Source organism: Pelmatolapia mariae, linkage group LG10_11 (genome assembly GCF_036321145.2).
Source record: "Pelmatolapia mariae isolate MD_Pm_ZW linkage group LG10_11, Pm_UMD_F_2, whole genome shotgun sequence".
NCBI lineage: Eukaryota > Metazoa > Chordata > Actinopteri > Cichliformes > Cichlidae > Pelmatolapia > Pelmatolapia mariae.
This window is the reverse complement of record NC_086236.1, coordinates 57874834-57894111: the sequence shown is the minus strand read 5'-3', so window position 1 is coordinate 57894111 and position 19278 is coordinate 57874834. Positions and strand designations below refer to the sequence as shown.

The 19278-nt window shown below is 39.8% G+C and overlaps 1 protein-coding gene across 1 annotated transcript in view; it reads right to left on the bottom strand.

Annotated features, from left to right (window-relative positions):
* Positions 1-11862: 11862 nt before the first annotated feature.
* kcnn3 (potassium intermediate/small conductance calcium-activated channel, subfamily N, member 3) overlaps positions 11863-19278 on the bottom strand; it is a 62775-nt gene continuing 55359 nt past the window's right edge. Inside the window, 3 exon segments of the mRNA XM_063485897.1 lie at positions 11863-16133; positions 17632-17701; positions 18848-18975. Of these exon segments, the coding sequence (XP_063341967.1) occupies positions 15717-16133; positions 17632-17701; positions 18848-18975 (615 nt within the window). The 3' untranslated portion in view covers positions 11863-15716.

The window sequence follows — 19278 nt, the reverse complement described above, 5'->3', positions numbered from 1 at the left end:
ATCACCCAATCAACATATTGTTCTGAGCTCATTAAAAATAAACACTTAGTGTGAAGGACACAGTGATTGCTAATCAACAGTTTTACGAATGCACGCATGTGAGTGAGGGAGAGTGTGTGTATTTCCGTGGCTCCCCGTGCTCAACATCGTTTTCAGCGTGAGGAAACTCCCCTCTAACATAGACACAGGCGGTTACTATAGAAACCAACATCACTTTTCAGGGAAGTAAGCTGAGGAAGGTCGGAAGAAGGCAGCGAGGAGTGGAGCCACGTCAAAGCACTGTTCAAATGAATATGAAACTCTAATGTAGTTCTGTCCATGTCTCTGCTTGTGTGTGTGTGTGTGTGTGTGTGTGGATGCATGCAGCTCATTGTCTGTCTGTGAGTGCATAACTGTGATAAGCAGACGAAGGTGTAGCAGCTAGCAGCAGGGAGGTAAGATAGAAAAGAGCAGAGGAAATTAAACTAAATGAAAAAAAAAAAAACTTGCTGTGCTTGTGGGGTACTGGGACTGAGGGTGGGATTTGGGTCAAACAGAGGAGGAGGAGGAGGGGGACAGAGACAGAGAAGAAGCACAAATTATAGGTCACTTTCAACCTTTTAATAAAAATGGAAACAGCCTAGGTGTTTTAAAAGTGAAGTCAATGGACCTTTTTCCTCAGCAGCACTGTCACTAACCAACAAATATGAGAATATCAGTCTGATCCACTCCTCACGCAAAGCATTTGGGTTTAAAAAAAAAAGCCAAATGCCAAAAAAGCATTTGGCTTTTGGTTATCCCAGCCGAGATGGCGTTGCTTAAAAAGGTGAGTTCACAAGATAATTGGTGACATAAGGTTCTATCTGGATGCTAAGAATGAGATTCTATCTACATTATACAGGCTTCACACTAGGCAATATTATTAGGAAGGCATAGCATACATTTTAGTTGCTATGCAGATGATACCCAGCTTATAGATCCATGAACCTGATGACATACACCATAGTGAAACTGCAGGGATGTCTTAAAGATATAAAGGCCTGGATGACCTAGAATTTCCTGCTTATAAACTCAGATAAACTGTTGCTATTGTACTTTGTCCTAAAAATCTATTAATACCGTGAGGAATCGAACTATTTTTGACCAGGATATGTCCTTCAGTGCGCAGATTAAATAAATAAGTATGACTGCTTTCTTACATTTACAAAATATTTCTAAAATAGAAACATCCTGTCTCAGAGTGAAGCTGAAGATGTTTATGCATTTATTACTTCTAGGTTGGACTTCTGTAATTCATTGTTATCAGGCTGTCCTAAAAACTTCCTTAAAAGCCTTTAGTTGAAGCTGCAGCAAGAGTATTGTCTTGCTCTAGAAAGAGAGATCATATTAATCCCACATTAGACCTCATAGTATCATAGTGTCCTCTCTCTCTGCCTTGACTCTCTTTCTGCTCTTTCTCTCTCTCCCCACCCCCATCCACTCTCAGAAGACGTCTGCTTCTTCCTGAGCCAGATTCTGCAATTTCTTCCATTTAAAAGGGAGTTTTTCCTTCCCACTGTTGCCAAGTGCTTTCTCATAGTGGGTTGTCTGCTTGTTGGGGGTTCTTTCTCATACTGTAAGATCTTTACCCTATAATATAAAGGACCTTGTGGTGACGGTTGTGATTTACTGCTATATAAATGAAATAAAACTGAACTGAAATTGAATGAGTACCAGTTTACTGCTGGCTATTCCTAGCCTCTAATTAGCTGACTGTCTTCACCTTCACCAAGAACACTCTCACCCCTAAGGGACTGGAGTCGCCAGCTTGAGACGTGCCTCATATACAATGAGGGCTGAAACACACACACACACACACACACACACACACACACACACACACACACACACACACACACACACACATGTCTGGTTTGCTATCCTCGTGGGGACATCCCATTGACATAATGCTTTCCCTAGCCCCTTACCCTAACCCTAACCATTAAAAATGAATGCCTAACCCTAACCCTTACCCTAAACCTAACCATAACCTAATTGTAACCCTGACAGTAAAACCGCATTTTGAGTGTGAAAATTGCTTTCAACCCCGAGGGGACCTGGATTTTGGTCCCCACGGTGCAGAAAGTCCCCACCAGGATAGTAAAAGTCAGATTTTGGTCCCCACCAGGATAGTACGAACCCGTACACACACACACACACACACACACACACACACACACACACACAAAGTCAAATAAGACACACAGAGAAAAAGTGAACTGGGACTTCAAGATACAAGTGGGTCTGGGTCTTCACTGTGGGTATAATATGCAGAGGGTTTACAAGTAGCCCAGTTATGTCAGTTATGTCAGTGGTAGTCGTATCAGGAGAGGAAGCAATGCACAAGTCCCCTGCGGCATCATTAAAAACCCCATCATTTCTCCCTTCATCCCAATTCATACAAACAGCCTGAAAATAGGTCAATCAGCAACCTCTGCTCTCATACCCCCTTCTCTCTCACACGCACATATGCAGCACAGGCAAGTCCCCTGAATGCAGACTGAGCGAAGTGTGGGAGGCCAGCGTTACCATGGAGCCGATATTGTACTGGTCCACTTCTGTGGTGACAATGGCATGGCCTTGCTTCACTGTTTCTACCTGCACATCAACCTGAACAACGATCATCACGCTTTACAGACATGCAGACATCATTTTTACTTCCTCACCACACTGAGAAGGTTTATCACACATTGAGGACAAGAAAAAAGACAACTCATGCATAGCAGCCTGCTCCCTAGAGAATAAAGCATTTCAACTTTGCCAGTTCTTTCTAAGAACAATAATCCCCTTTTTAAGTGCCTGACTGAAAATATATATGCAGTCCACATTACTGTATAAATTTCTCTTTGGGTACTGGCCAGTCTTCTTATGTGTACATAAAACATTAATAGACTTTGAAAATAAAATTACTGTTGTATAGTCAGGGTGTGTTAGTCAGATTTTAATGCAGAGGAAGCTGACTGCCCATTCAGCTAAAGCTTGAATGGACCAGGCAGACATTTAAGAGCCTGTAATCTGATCTGGAATACCAACAAAACAACTCATTAATATTTCAAACACATTACTCCTAAGATTGAATGTGTATTATAGAACCTGCTGATCTAGTTATATTTGTAATGGATTTAGCGTGAGAAAGGTTAATTGAACAGAAAAGGCTGGACGTATATTGCTCTTTAGTAATATATTTTATGCATCAAGCATTAAAAAATAATGCTCATACAGGTGTCTATGAAATGAGGGCTTGAGAGTAAGTAGGTGAGGGATGGCGATGTGCTTCCACAACTCTTCGGCTTACTCAGGTCAATCTGATGACCAAACACACCCACCACTAATGTAAGATGTTGAAGTGCTGAGGTAACTAAGAGATGTGGAGGTGTTGGGCAGATGCTGAGTCAGAGAAAAAAGCAGGCTGGGCTAACACAGATGAGTTCAAAGGTTCACAGGAAGAACACAAAGGCAGTATGGCACATAAAGATGGGAAAATGGTTGGTATGAATATATAATCTCAATAAGTGAATTTGTGACCACTAAAAAAACATTACAGGATCTAGTTACTCATGCCAGTGGCAGTGCCTAATCTAGAAATGGCTCCATCCAATTCAGCGAAAAAGCATTGATGTCGGTGCCAAACGAGCTGGCTTGAGCAGAGCGCTGACTAATTGCTGGGCCCAAAGTTGGAACCACTGACGTCATTGGCTATGAGAGGGGCTAATGTAAAAAGATTCACAGATGATTTGCGCATGAAGCATGCAGATTCGGTTGAGCATGATTTTCTTCAAACAAATTATCCCTAACTTTGTCTTCATCTTCTCAAAATGCAACAAATTAGCCAGCATTTGCACTGTGTAAGTGGGAAAGTGTTATATAGTGAGAAAAAGAGTCACAAAGAAAGGTGTCACTATGAGACAAGAGCTAAGTGCGTATTTCGCTTTTGTTTATACAGCTTTATTTGAATTTGTATCTTTGCAATTGTGTGTGTATCTGTGTGTCATTCATCTTCTCTGAGGTGGCGTTTTAATGTTTAACTGTATCGACTTTCTGAACTGCAGTCTTGCCCAGCTTCTTTCGCAGCTATTGCAGTATTTTTCCTTTGATCATCACCACAGCAACATCACTGTCCAGGCTCAGAGTAAAGGCTCCCCGCATCTACCTGCTCACACATTTAGACACATACACACACACATGCAACAAACACAGTGGCTGTGAAGTCAATACTGCCTCTACTAGTAAATATACAAAGCACATATGTGCACTGTGTAATATCTGTTCCTGTGGTTATCAGGTAAACACCTGGACGGAGCATGAAAATGATCTGCACATGAGTCTGCACATCAGCCCTTGCAGTCACCTGAAGGGCAGTAATGTCATGAAAAGTAGTAGTAATTCAACAGTATGTGCACATATATGTCCTTTCTCACATAAATCCATATGAATAAATGTGTGTTTCTGACCTGCTGAGGACAATACTATGGTTAGTTTGCAGAAGCCCCCAGTACAGAACAGCTTATCTCTAAGAAGGTGGAGATAACAGATTCGGCCATAAGTCTCCTGCTGACAGAACCTGGTGATATTTGACCCGACTCTAAAATGATGACATTACATTTGACAGGTATACCAGTACAGCATGGACCAGTCCAGACCTCCAGCAACTTTTCCACTTACAAAGCTCCATGTCGTGCACACTCATTAGTCATCTTCGCTGATACAGAAGTGTAGTGTTAGGTGACCGTTTTTTATTCTTAATGAGGCAGCTGGTGTTCATTATGCAGAAGCAGCAGTAGAATCAGTTAGGATGGAGAAAAAAGACATGAATAAACTAACATATTCATGAATAGAGCATAGTATATATATATATATGTGTGTGTGTGTGTGTGTTTGTGAGTATATATATGCTTGGTTAATGCTGGGTACGTAAGCCCAGCACATTCTTGTAAAAGACCACTATTGCAGTCTAGGTGAGTCAAACAGACTCCTTTAAACTACTAAAAACCCAGATGACACCTGATATACTGGACTTGGAACCTTAAATTGGTTTTCAGATGGGCGTCTTCAAAGAACAGCTCGCAAATCCCAGACACCAGAAGTAAGTGATTTAAAAACATTTCCCTAACAGTCCTGAATATTGCACACATTTGCAACAATTTAATATCCAGCCTTTCAGTTCAATCATTTTGGCTAAGGTAAAGCAATCCTGAAACAACATTCATGTTGGGGAACCAAACTAAATGTATGTTTTCCCTCACATGAATGGCCTTCAATCAGTTCCAGCTTCCTAAAAACACACCACATAAAAATGCAAATAAGAAACCATTAAAATATATCTAATATTTGAAAGTTCTCTGTGCTGTTATTTTCATCCACTATTTAAGACTATAAATTACAATCACTCAATGGTATTTAAAGGGTTGACTGCACACAGGAGTTTGGTCTGTCTGCATACACTAATGGTATTAAGTCTGTCCTTCATTCGTTGACAGAAAGCTATTGTTTAATAAAATTCTATGCAGTACTGGATATTGTGTGCAATGCTTCAGCTAATATTCACAAGAGCAAGATAACACCTCAAGGTACCCTATAATATCAGGGAGAACAAACCAACAATCAGATCAGATCAGATCTATGAGCAGCACTTTGGTGACAGTGGGAAGGAAAAACTTGCATTTACCAGGAAGAAACCTCCAGCAGAACCAGACTGAGGGTGAAGTAGCTACCTGTTAGGGGGAGGAGGAAAAGAGGAGACAGAAAAGGAGAGTGTAGCAAGACAAAATAAATAGGGAGACTAGGGCAGGCTATAGCAGGAGAATTAAGGGATTGTTAAGGCTTACTGGATCCAGCTCTAACTATAAAGCTATAAACCTGGAAACTCCAGGAACCACATGAAAGCCTGCAGTCTGAAAACTGGTGCTCATGATGTCTGAGCAGTAGTATGGATAATGAGATGTAAAACACGTAGATTAGCAGTTCTTGTCTAGACACATTAAATATCAATGTTATCATATTTTAGGTGTAATATCTGATGCTCCTATTCAAAGTGATTTGTGGTTTTGTTTTGTTGGATTGCATTTATATAGTGCTTTTATTGTAAGTGCTCTACAAGCTGCCTCTCATTCACCCACTGGCAGCACACCTATGGCAGCAAGCCACTATGCAATCCACTAATCAAGGCATTAAAGCCAATGTCTTACTCAACGTGTGGAAAGGAGCCTGGGATTGAACTGCCAACACTGTTATCAATCCACAACCTGCCTCCAGCTAGTCATTATTTCAGAGACTGAACACACAGTTCAAAGTGATCAGCCGAGGTATTAAGTTTTTTTTGTTTTTTAAACTTTAAAAATGCCAGTTTTTCTCACTCCTTTAGCGTGTTCTTTCATGTCCTTTAACGTGTCTCATTCTTGCCATTTTCTTGCTTTTGCATTTAGTGAATTGTACCTATGTAATAAAATGTCTTGCAGACATATTTTCACTATTTTCGGCTAAAAATGAGTGAATGTATATGTTAAATTTTCAATTTTGTCTGTATTCTTTGCTACCCTTGGCTCAGACAGAGAACCTGAAAGTGTAATTGGGTTTCCAGAGAAATGGAGAGAGGCCGAGAGACCGGTGGAAAGAGGAAGAGGGAAAAAGACTAGACTACAGACATTACCTTGGCCTTAAAATTATAGAACCCAATCATGAAAATTCACATCGCCTGAGAGAGATGATGAAAGCCCTGGGGGCAGTAGAGCCTGCCAGTAAATAACACAGATAACAAGCTCATCACATCTGGGTATGTGCAGTGCCCGGGGCAGAGCACTGCCTCAGGCTGCCTGGCTTTCACACCTCTGTTGTTCTGCTTTATTTTCACTCTTGGCTAAACACCCAACAGGCCAGTTTATATGAAACCTGTTTCATGAAAAAATAACAAACACTCTCATATATCAAGGAAGCAATGTGTGAATATTGTGACAGATGAATTTATTTACTCATAATAAGCCATTAGATTAAGGTGTGATCACCTTTGGGATGAGCATCAGTGTGAACTAATTGGAAGGTGTTTAATTTAAATAGCTTTGACTCTCATCAACATCTATCACTCATCTGTAAGAACGACGACTTTGAGAAAGCTATGAACCACATAAAACATTGCTGTTAGGATCTCACTTAGACAAATTCTCAGTAATCAGTTAAAAAAAGTTACGGAAGTTTAATAATACAAACACATTTATGTGTCAAACTTAAGCGTATTCAATAGATAAGACAAAACTGAAAAAGTGAAGTCAAAGAGAAAACTTACTTCTCCTTATTTCCATGTCTATTATGAGCTGAAACTTTACTCCAAACGCACTCTGCTAGGCCTGCAACAGTGAGATTATACACCAAACAAAGGATTACACCTAATTAGAACCAATATGCCCGACAAACAATAAGCAAGAAAGACTTCCAAACACAATTTAAATGACAGAAAAATGTAAAGTAAGACAAACTGTGTCACAGTATGAGTGAATGAGCGACCTGCGAGTCTGTCACCACAGTTATTTTTACACGTTAATTAGGCAAGGTCCAAACCGGAGATCAGTTCTGCTGCTATATCAGCCACTGAAGTAAATACAAGCACGCCGTGGCCTTTCTTCTTGTATTTGTGTGTTTTTGTTCTCATTATTGTCACTGAAGAGTTCCTTCAATCTTCTAAAGCTTTTGTAAGAAGGCAGAGTATGCTACAGCCCTGTTTATATTTCATTTGAGTCTTATTTCTCAGCACCAGCAAAAGGTCAGTTGTTTCTTACTTCTGTGATGCAGCAAGTTTATTGCAAACCTCAGTAGCATCAGAGCCACAAAATGAAAAATTTTTCTTTTAACTGTTTCATTCTGAAAATAAATATAATCTCGAGAATGAGGTCAACTCCCTTAGTCCATGGGCATTTCTCAAGTCACAGCCTGATCTTCTGATACAACATACATCCTTTGTACTTGCTAAAGCTGTATCCATCGATATTGTTGTGTTTGTCCATTACCAATTATTTCACTCTGCACAAATGCAGCCAACTCTTCCAAGTTTGTGTTTTTTTCTCTCTTCTGAACAGTTTTCTGCACCATCTCTTTAAAGCCCTCATACTTATTTCACACTGTGTTTGTGTGCTGAAAATTCTGAAGTGTGCTTTCATTAACTCATCTACACAAGGCATTTTGTAGAGGATCCAGCAGCGATGCACTAATGATACAGTTGGATTTGAAACAACTTTATTCTCAACAATTTAACTTTTGCTTCCCTCAGAATAGTATTTTGTTTTTTTCCTTTTTCCTTTTTTTCTATTGTCTATTCTCCAGCCATTCATCTATTTGCTTCTGCTTATCCAATTCAGGGTTGAGGGATGGCAGGAGCCTATCCCAGCTGTCATAGGATGAGAGGCAGGGTACGCACTAGACAGCTTGCCAGTCTATAACAGGGCTAACGCTTCTCTATTCTCAAAATACAATGTTAAACAAAAATCCTTCTAATGCGTATACAGTTGTGGTCACAAGTTTACACTCACTCATCATCAGCATGAGTGTTACAGTAATTTTAGGGGTTTTTATGATTTCTTTCTTCTTTTTCCAGGGCTTAATGATTGTGCATATACATCTTTAATGGCTTTAAAAACAAGAATTGAGTGCACACATTTGAATTTATTTAAGATTTTCTCTAAGTCACAGACTACACATACAGGGTCAAACATATACATACACTCACTTAAATCTTTTGTGATCCTGAAGGTTCTACAATGTCTTTTAACTTGACAAGGCGACAGCCTATTAACATCTCATTAGCGATCATGATTGACTGCAACTGGTATTTCCTCTTTGCAGCCATATAAAGGATTTGCATGGCGGTTATTGCACTGACCAATACTCAGAACAATGGAGTTCTGAGTAAGTCCAAGGAACTCAGTGAAGATCTAAGAAGGAGAAATGTAGATTTACACAAGTTGGGAAGGTCTTTTGGAGCCATTTCTAAACAACTACAGAGTCCAAGATCATCCATTCAAACAAATGTATGCAAGTACAAGTTATTAAGCTCTGGAAAAACCAGAATATGAATTTTTTATTGTCACTGTAGCAATGAAACACTGAACTACAAAACTGAGGTGCAATTCTCTCAGTGCAAAATATTAAACAATCAGTCAATAAAATTAAAATTAAATTAGAAAATACTATATATATATATATATATATATATATATACACAAATATGTTTAGAAACAACAAACACAATTGCTTTCATATTGCACTAGTCCCCATTTGCCAGTGTTACTGTACCAGTGGTAAAATGCAGTTGTAAACATGTAAATATGAGACTGTGTTGTAACACTGTAAACATCATACACAAAGATTATATTGGATCAGATTAATTTAGCAGCATTTAGCATAGTGATGGCTAAGGGATATAAGCTGTTCCTTAGTCTGTTAGTTTTTTGTCCTTATGGATCTGAATGGTGAGGCTTTCAAATCTAAAAAGCACCGTACCAACTGTCAAGCATGGTGATGGTAGCATCGTGCTCTGGGGCTACTTTGTTCCCTATGATAATAGTACACTGCTTAAAGTTGACAGCATAATGGAGGAGGACTACGTCCAAATTCTTCAACTCTTAAATCAACAGCTAGATGAAACTTGGACACAGCTGTTTGTTCCAACAGGACATTGATTCCAAACACATGTCAAAACTGGCTTTGGAGTGGATCAAGAAGGCTAACATAATGCATCTGGAACGGCATTCCCAAAGCCCCAACCTCAGTGCTATTAAAAATTTGTGGACTAGGCTTAAAAGCCAGATCTGCACCAGGAAATGAACCAATTTAAATGAACTGTTCTATTCTGTCAAGAAGAATGATCAAATATCCAGACAGCATTATGCCAGAAGCTTGCTGATGGCTACCAAAAGCATCTGATTGAGGTGTAACTTCCTAAGGGACAATATGTCTGTGACAGTTCTCAGTCATCCAGGTCATCGTAGTCATTGTAGTCTAAGGAGCTTGGAAAGAAAAGCGTCTGGACTTCTTTAAGTTGCTTGAAGACGTTTCACCTCTCATCCGAGAAGCTTCTTCAGTTCTAGTTTAAATCTGGGACTCTCCACCATTTGACCCTAGAACTGAAGAAGCTTCTCGGATGAGAGGTGAAACGTCTTAAAGCAACTTAAAGTCCAGACACTTTTCTTTCCAAGCTCCTTAGACTTCCTAAGGGACAATTTACCAAATATTAATAGGGTGTATTTGAGTCTGTATGCATACTTTTAACTCTAACATTTGATTGTTTTTTTTTTAAGTCATTAAAGACGTGTGCTGTACAATCATTCCACCTTGAAAAGAGAAATGTTCAAGTAAATCATTAAAAGCCTCAAATTGTCATAACATTCATGCCCATGATGAATGTATGAAAACTTCTGACCTCCACATTTACAATGTGGCTGTAATACTACATACTGTTGTATGACATACAACATAACCCAATTTCCTGCGGGGTCAACCTTCAGGATCAATAAAGTTTTACTGAATTTTATTGAACAACATTTCTATGTACTTAATTGTAACTCAATCTAAAGTAAGAAACACCTCATCATGCATTTGTGCTGAATGCAAAAAAAAGTACGAATGAATTGAGGGTTACAGCTGCAGCCCTTATTAGCTGGATGACAATGTTAAATGTCACACTTTACTTGGGTTAAACCACAGAAAGAAATAAACCAACAGTTTATACTTACCCTCACCAGAATCCCACATTCATTTATAATGCTGTTGGTGCCAGCATAGAGGACACTGGTAAAGCGGAAAGGAGGACCTGCTTCACACACAGAAATAATGAATAGAGGGAGGCTTGGCCACTGGAAAAGACTGGACACTGAATGTTTACACACCCCCTCACCACCCACTAATACATCATGTCTCTTTCTGTTTTTCTTCCAAACACTGTCCTCTCAGTTAGAATTGGATTCACATACATTCAAAGTCATATATCACAGCGCCCACTAACTTTATTAAAACCCAATGAATGACTTTGTGTTATGCCACAGTACATATTTTCTCTTCAGTACCAATCCGGTATGTTTTAATGACAGTGAGTACTTTTCTAAGTAGACAAGCCACCTCTAATCATATTAATATTGTATTGTGACATCAAAAACACAATTTTTTTTAATCAAGACTGATAATGTCACCGTGATTTGGCAAGCTAACAGTATTCAACAAGCCCAAGAAAGCAAAATATACTGCTATAAAGTGTGCCTGGTTATAATGGGGTACTTCACAGTAGCTTAATTTTGTAGCATCTTACCATACTGAAGTTAGCCTATCAATACTTATATAATTATAGGACTTAACAAATAAACGACTTAGCTAGCGTAAAGCTTCCACAAAAAAGCCTATTTTAATAAAACAAACAAACAAGCAAACAAACTTCCAGCTCTCTACTGCCCCCAGAGGTGTGCCCCTGTGCTTAAAGACAGCGTTAAGTTGCTGTTTCCAAACATCGCGAGAATGAGCGAGAGAAACGCTCAAATTCAAGTTGGGGGAGATTTTTTCCCCCTTTTGACAGTGAAAGATACAAAGACAACAGAAAAATAAATAAAACGTGGTAGCAATTCTTAAAATTCCTACAGTATTTATATATTTAATAAATTACTCTACTGAACAGAACATAATCTCTACAGGGTGAGTTAGTGTTTACAGCTGTTTTAAAATTACATGAATCCCCGAGGAATATGAAGTACCCGAAAAAAAAAAAGCATACAAACGAAATAAATAAATGATAAAATAAATAAATAGAATAAAAACTTAGACTCATTAAACATGAAAGCTGTAATGTTATAGATATATACTTTATTAATTCTCTCTGATAAAATAAAATTACAAAATAATTTCAACCTCAAACGGCACTTTCCTTGTTCGTGATTATTTAACGTATTGATAATACATATATTATAATTGTCATGACGAATGAGAAGAATACTATAGTTTAATAAGGTAAGATATCAGCTATAACTGCTTTTAATCATAATGGTAGAAAAGACTAAGCAATACAAAGCTATATTTCGTTAACAGCATACTGTACAATATTCCAAGCGTATGTAATTCAGTATTCCGGCCACAGCGTGTCGCTAAAAGATAGTTTTCAATATTGTCTCCAATGTAAAGGTAGGCTTGTCTCTTTTCCCATCACGTCATTACAATTCCTCTCAGATATATCTCAGTCTTTCATTTTATTTATTTCATGAACATCTGTTCCTTCATGGCCATTTATCCTTTGTAAGGTTTATTTGTGTTCCCTTGTGTTCATCCATAGTCCACCTTCATCTGTTACAGCAGTCCATGTACAGCACTGTAACAAGTCCATGCTGAGATTTTCACAGTTATTCCCTCAGAAATATTGTCAAGATATCTGCAACGCCTCCTGCTATCTTTTGTCCCCAGTGACAGCAGCGTTCCCTGCCTCTTATTGAAGTCCATTTAAGAGAGAGCACTTTGGTTGTCGAGGTGTGTGTGTGTGCGTGCGCGTGTGGGTGTCTGTTCCTGTGTCTGTGTGGCAGTTTAAGTGATTGAGCAAGCGAGTTTGAGTGTATTTCTTCACACAGAATACATTCATGATAACAGTGAGCTGTTTTTCGGACCACAAGTTTGACAAAGAATGGCAGTAAAGTACTACTACTTCCCTTTATGAAAGGTCATAAAAAAATCAACTAATAAAAACAACTTAGAGTAATACAGCTAAATCACTGCTGGATTTTAACAAGTGCCAATGACAGACAATATTTATAGAGTTGCATGTAGGTCGGTCTGACTTTAGTCAAGTAAAGGATTTTTTAAAATTGTTTTGATTGTTTTCAGTGCAGTTAGGCCCATAATTTGTTGGATAAAGAGACAACTTTTGTGATTTTGCCTCTGTACACCTCCACAGTGAATTTTAAATCAAGTAATCAGGATGTGATTGAAGTGCAGACTTTCAGCTTTGACTCACGGCGCTTTCCTAAGTTTTTGCATTAACTGTTTAGACACAGTCCCCCATTTTCAAAGGCTCAAACGTTAATTGGACAAACTAACATGATTTTAAAAGTAAGGACTGTTTTAAATACTTGAATGAAAATCCTTTGCAGCCTTGGACATCACTAAACGCTGTGTTTCCTCTCTTGAGATGCCAGGCTTTTACTGGAGCTGCCTTCAGTTGCTGCTTGTTCGTGGGTCTCTCTGCATTCAGTTTTTGTCTTCAGTAACTGAAAAGCTGCTCCGTTGGGCTGAGATCAGGTGAATAACTTGGTTATTGACGAATACTCCATGTCTTTTTGAGTATAGCCCTGTACACTTTACAATTCATCCTGGCACTTCTGTTAGTCACGCCATCAATAAACACTAGTGATGGGGTTCCACCAACACTTCTCCCACTGTTTCTGACAGATAATGTGTTATGTTCAAATCAATAGGTGTTTCTCTCTTTCCTTCTCCTTACTTCTTTCTTCCCATAATTCTGCCGCAGGCTCATCTTTATTTAAATATTAATTTTTTAGATGTTTTTTTAGGAAGTATAATCTAACCTACTTGTTTTTAAGTGTAACCACTGGTTTGCAGCTTGTTGTAAACCCTCTGGATTAACAGTTACAAACTTACAGATGTAGACTTTGACAGTGATACATCTACTGTACATCCTGGTGAGAGGTTTTTTTTTTTTTTGACTCAGTTAGATGCTGTGAAGTTGTTTTTTAGCCATTCTTTCATCATCCATTTCAGTTGTTTTCTGTTGTCTTTCTTTTCAAGAATGTACCAGACGGTTAATTTGGCCACTCAGCAGTTGACAGTTATTGACTTATTTTGAATTTTTAAGCCTAATGACGACCTCCCTCACTTGGAATGACAATGAAAAATTATGAAATACAAATTCCACTCTTTGAATCATGTCACGAAATAACAAGGCAACAGGCCCCACCTAGCTATGAAGAAGCATGTCAACTGTCAAGATACTTTTGAGCCTCTGAAAATGGGGGACTGTGTATACAAATGTGGATAATTCTTAAACAGTTAATGCATTTTTTTTGGGTAAAACCTCTTAAATTAAAGCTGAATTCTGCACGTTAATCACAACCTGTTTGATTTCTAATCCACATGGAGAGACAAAAAGACAAAAAAATGTGTTTTTGCCCAACAAGTTATGGACCTAACTGCATCTGCGGTAGATCTTTGGGTCAAAACACCCAAATTTAGTGGCATTAAACGAGTACTCGCACTAAATGTGGAGCATCAAGATTGTGCAAAGAGCCAACTTTAGAGTTCTGCAGGGTTTGTTTTAACGGGTATCATCTTCAGAAATTAATCAACCATTTTTAAATGCCAGTACAAAAAATACGTGTATAACAAGCTAATCTTTCTTCTAATAGCCGCCCCAGTATTAATGCACTTAATACAACTACTAATTGTCCACTTTCTGCTGCTGTCATACCAAACGTCCACAGAAATGAAACAAGATCAAAGTCTTATTTCAGCACAGCAAAGTACACTTTAAACATCAGTTCATTTCAATCTGTAATTCTGTAAATGCAGTAATAAAGTCCTGTAGTAGTTGTGTTAGGTTATTTTACCATCAGCTACTGTCTTCATCATCACAAACAGACATTATGATGACTCACGTCCCTCTGTATCAGCTTGTTTCAGCTTGATCTATAATTTGTGTAGTTCACTGAACGGTTACAATTCTCCCGGCTGAGTAGTTAAAATGTCACAACTATGCATCGTAAGTCTAAACTACTGCATCAGCTCACACCCACAAAAGATAAATTGTTAAGATGAACATTTTTTACAGTGTGTCTACATCGCTTGGCAGTGCTCTATGGAGATTGACAGTGCATCATGTGCTTGGCAGTATTGGCTTTTAGTATCATCTTGTGGGCTAGTGCATTATTTTCTGTGTGTGAGCGTAAATAGGGCCTTTGTGAGAGTCTGTATATTTGTGTTTGTGCTGTGCTAGCTCGTATTGCGTGGATGACATGATTTGTGTGTGTGTGTGTGGTGCATGCCACTAGTTATTTATTTTTTTATTTTTCATTTTTTTAAATGGTGGTCGTATTGATCGAACCTTTTGTTAAAGGGATGCTCGTTAATACACAATTAGCATTCAGATAGAAAATACATCATAAGGATAAAAAGTCATGGTCATTAATTCCTGATGACGGGAGTGAGGGATTGGGAAGGGGGAAGGAAAGAGAGGGAGAAAGAGAGACGTAGAAGAGAGAGAGATAGAGATAATAAAAGGCATTCTTCAGTAATTGGAGTGGATTCCATTTAGGAGTTCATATAATTATTCTTCGTTATTTCTCCTCCTCTCTCTTTCGTCCTCCTCATTCTCTCTACCTCCATTTCTCACCCTCTTGGCATCCTTCCTCCCCCTCACACCTTTTAGAGTCTCCATTTTATCCCCATTTTTCTTCTCCTTCCCTCATCAAGTAAAGCGCCCCAAAGTCCCTAACATGTCTCATCACTCATACAGGCCCTCCATCTTAATCCCATTATTTCTCCTCATAGTCTTTCTCCCTCCCTCTTGGAGCGTTAGTTTCCGAGGATCACCAGACATTTCTCTCATCTCCCATTTCTCTCCTTTAGTCTGAAGTGTGAGGACTAGCGCAGCCCCCGTCCTTCCTCCCTGTTTTTTCCTTATATTTGTCCTCTCCTGGTCCAAGAAAAAAAAAGAAAAGAAAAAAAAGCTGTCCTCAGCAGCTAGAGGTGCACGTGTTGGGGTTGGAGCTAGCCTCCAAGCTCCCCTCTGGGCTCAGGGGTGGGGGCGACAGAGGGGACTCCAACGCCAAAGTAGAAACCGGAGCTGAGGGTGGTGCAGGAGCTGTGACCTGGACTGGAGAAACTGAAGCTGGCGCAGTGGTTAAAGAAGCAGCAGGGGACAGTGGAACCACAGCACCTCCTCCTCCTCTACCATCCCTTGCATCCCTCTCCCGGAGCAGGTGAACCAGGGCAGCATGCTGGGCGCTGAGGGTTGCAGACAGGTGAGCGGGCAAGGCGTTGAAGCCCGCCGTGAGCTGCTCCACCCGCTGCTCCAGGGACAGCATCTGACGCTCCAAGTCCTCGCTGCGGTCGTTGAGCTCGGACATGAGCTCATACATGACACTCTGCATCTATGACAGGAGAGAGTGGAGAGTGAGAGATGAGTCAGTGCACACTGCGTACTTTGAAGAAGGGAGACAGACTGCAAACACGTAAAAACAGGAAGATAACACAGCCGCTCTATGAAAGCTTGTTTAAAAAAAAATAAATATAAATGTTGGTATTGAATAAGGAGAGACACTAAGTAGAGCAGGGATGTCAAATTCATTTTAGCTGGGCCACACGCGGCCCAGTTTGATCTGAAGTGTGCTGGATGAGTAAAACCACTGCATAAAGGTAAAAAAAAAGAAGAAAACACCTTGAAACATTTTCCCTGTCTTTTAGCATAAAAAGTACATTCTGACAAACTTTAATGAAAAATGAACAGCCTGAGGTGTAAAAATAGGTGAAATTTTAATAATATGCCTCAGTTTTTCCACAATTGACAGCCTGCTGACAATACAAAGAAATGCCACAGTTGTAAATGAAGCACTTCAGCACGGCTCCTTGGCTTAACCACCTTAGTAAGAAAGCTTTAAAACTGGCCGTTCAGGGCAACGACTCTAACAAATCTGGAGCAGTGACTGCCTGTCTAGAACTACCAATGCAATGCCAAATGAATAATAAACTTTTTAATTATGATGTTTTTCTGCTGTTTTAACTTTGTGTGTGTTACATATGCCAATACATATACATACATATTTTGTATGCAATTTTCTGTAACTACTGTCTTTGTCTTCACGAGGGTATTTTAAATCCTATCAGCCCTGCCTCCTGTCCCTGCAAATTTTTACACTTAGGTGAGTCAGTTTGTGGACAGACCGCAACTGGTCACCCATGGTTACAGAATAAGGTAAAGTATAAGAAAGAGAAAGACTAAGCAAAAATGACAAAAAAACCTAAGAGGGATTAGAAGTTAGAAATCACACTAGGCCGGGCTTTATAACACTGTGAAGAAAGAAAAAGAGCGAGAAGAGAGAGGATGAAAGGAAGCCAACAGAATGTCCCTGCCTTGCACATCCCTGTCTCTGTAACCATGGTAAATGCACAAGTGGCCAATTGAGACTGAGATTGCAAAATTGCAAAATATTTGGTGCTAAAGGCATCGCTCCTCTGAAAGAACACACACACACACACACACACACACACATGCACCCTCGCTCAATCTTTGTCTCCTTCTGATTCAAATCTGTATCTCACTCACTCTCCTCTGTTTGCCTCTCTCTCTTTCACACACACACACACACACACACACACACACACACACACACACACACACACGTGCGCTTACATTCTCACTCAAACACCCACACAGTAACAGAAAAAACACGAGCACTCCCCTCCCTCCTCACTCAGTCATCCCTGTTTTAACACTTCTTCTGGTTGCTAGGAGACGCAAAGCCACAGAAACAGGCAGGTCAGCATGGAAACGGAGAAATGCTGTGCAAAATTTTTGGGGGGAGCAAAAGCATGTCAGGTATGAGCGACTAACCTGTATGCAAAAATGAAGAGCACTGATGTGTGCCTCACCTTTGAGAGATCCACTAGTGTGTTGGCCTGATCGCTGAGTTTCCTCTGCTCCATTTTCACGCTGCGTAATCTGCAAACAGATGCACACATAAAACACACATACAGGGTGGAAACCCAGTAAATATGCTGTGGTTGGACCAGAGAGTTAATCCCTCAGGGTTCAGACAACACCACTCTGGAGCGGTCACCTTGCCAAGTTGAGCTTCATTTCTACCTGCAGTGTGTCCCTTGATTTGAATGTACAATAACAGCAAGCACACAGTGTGGACTGAAACATAGTAATCTTATCATGAAGTAGAGAATCCATATATTTGTATATATATAATGAATGCAGAAAAAGAAATATTAAAAGTTAAAAGATAGTTATTATTAAGGAAAACTTCAGGGGCACAAGACCTACAGGGAAATAAACCAACAGGAAAAAATCAGATTAAAAAAAATCATTGTACTTCAGTCCAATTAAAAGCCTATTGGACTCTCAAAGCACAATACAATAATTGGTGAACTAACCTGTGTTTTCATAAAACAAACCCTGTGAGGCTGACTTTATGAGACTGCACCCCCAGCTGAGCCCGTCTCCCTGTTATGCTAACAGATTTTAACCACAGAATGGGATGCAATTCCCATCGAGTCAGCCCGGTTACTGTGTTGACACAACCAGTCCACAGTCCACATGAATAAGGATTAGCCTTTGAATGTTAGAATTAAAACAGCCTTACATCTCTTGACTCTGGCTTTTGAACTGTCCTTGAGTTGAACAGTTAAAGATCAAAGGATCAGGAAACATTAAAGGGATCCTTCATTTAGATGCTGGACAGAGGATATACAAAAAATCTTTTTCTTTATGTGTGTGAATTACGCTCTGTGCACTTGTAACAGCAGCAGCACTTTTTGGGAGAGATGACAGGATGATCGGAGTGTCTCTAACAGCACACAATGCACTGATTATCCATGCCCACAAGTGTATTTGCCTGGATTGAACCTGCCCTTTCGTAGATGATGAATCACATCATGCGTGTGTGTGTGTGTTTGTGTGTGCGGGGATTAATGCATTTTATCTGATGATCAGCGTTGATTCAACCTGTGGGTGGATAGAAAGTACAGCTGATTTCAAAGGCTTCATCAGCTCAGCAGCGCCGTCGTGCGCATGTGCTCGTGTGCACGGGTGTGCTTGCGTGCGTGAGTGTATGTAGTTGTGTGTGAGGTGCGGTCTCACTGATGTATAGCCTGGAGGAACTTCCGCTGGTGTTTGCGGACTCTCGAATGGTCGATCTTCTTCATCAGCTTGGTGTGTTTGTAGATGAGCCAAGTCTCTCTTAGTACGTTAGCAGCTGCATTCTTTATCTGCTCCCAAAAAAGAATAAGCACACATATACACACTTATTGTTAGCAACAGGTGGTCCTTGGCAACTGAAACTGGCAACAGGTTTGCCCAGCCCTCTCGTCTTTCTCTTTTTTCCCCTGGTTTTGCTATTATCTATGCAAAGAAGAAAAAAAAACACTAAACCATCATTCTCTTCTTAGAGGCTGCCCTCATTCTCTCTGTCTCTCTCTCATGCTCCCTCTCTCTCTACACATACCGGCTTGCCTGCCAATGCTTTTCATGTGTGCATAAACAGCTCTCTCCTTAGGGAGATTGGCAATGAG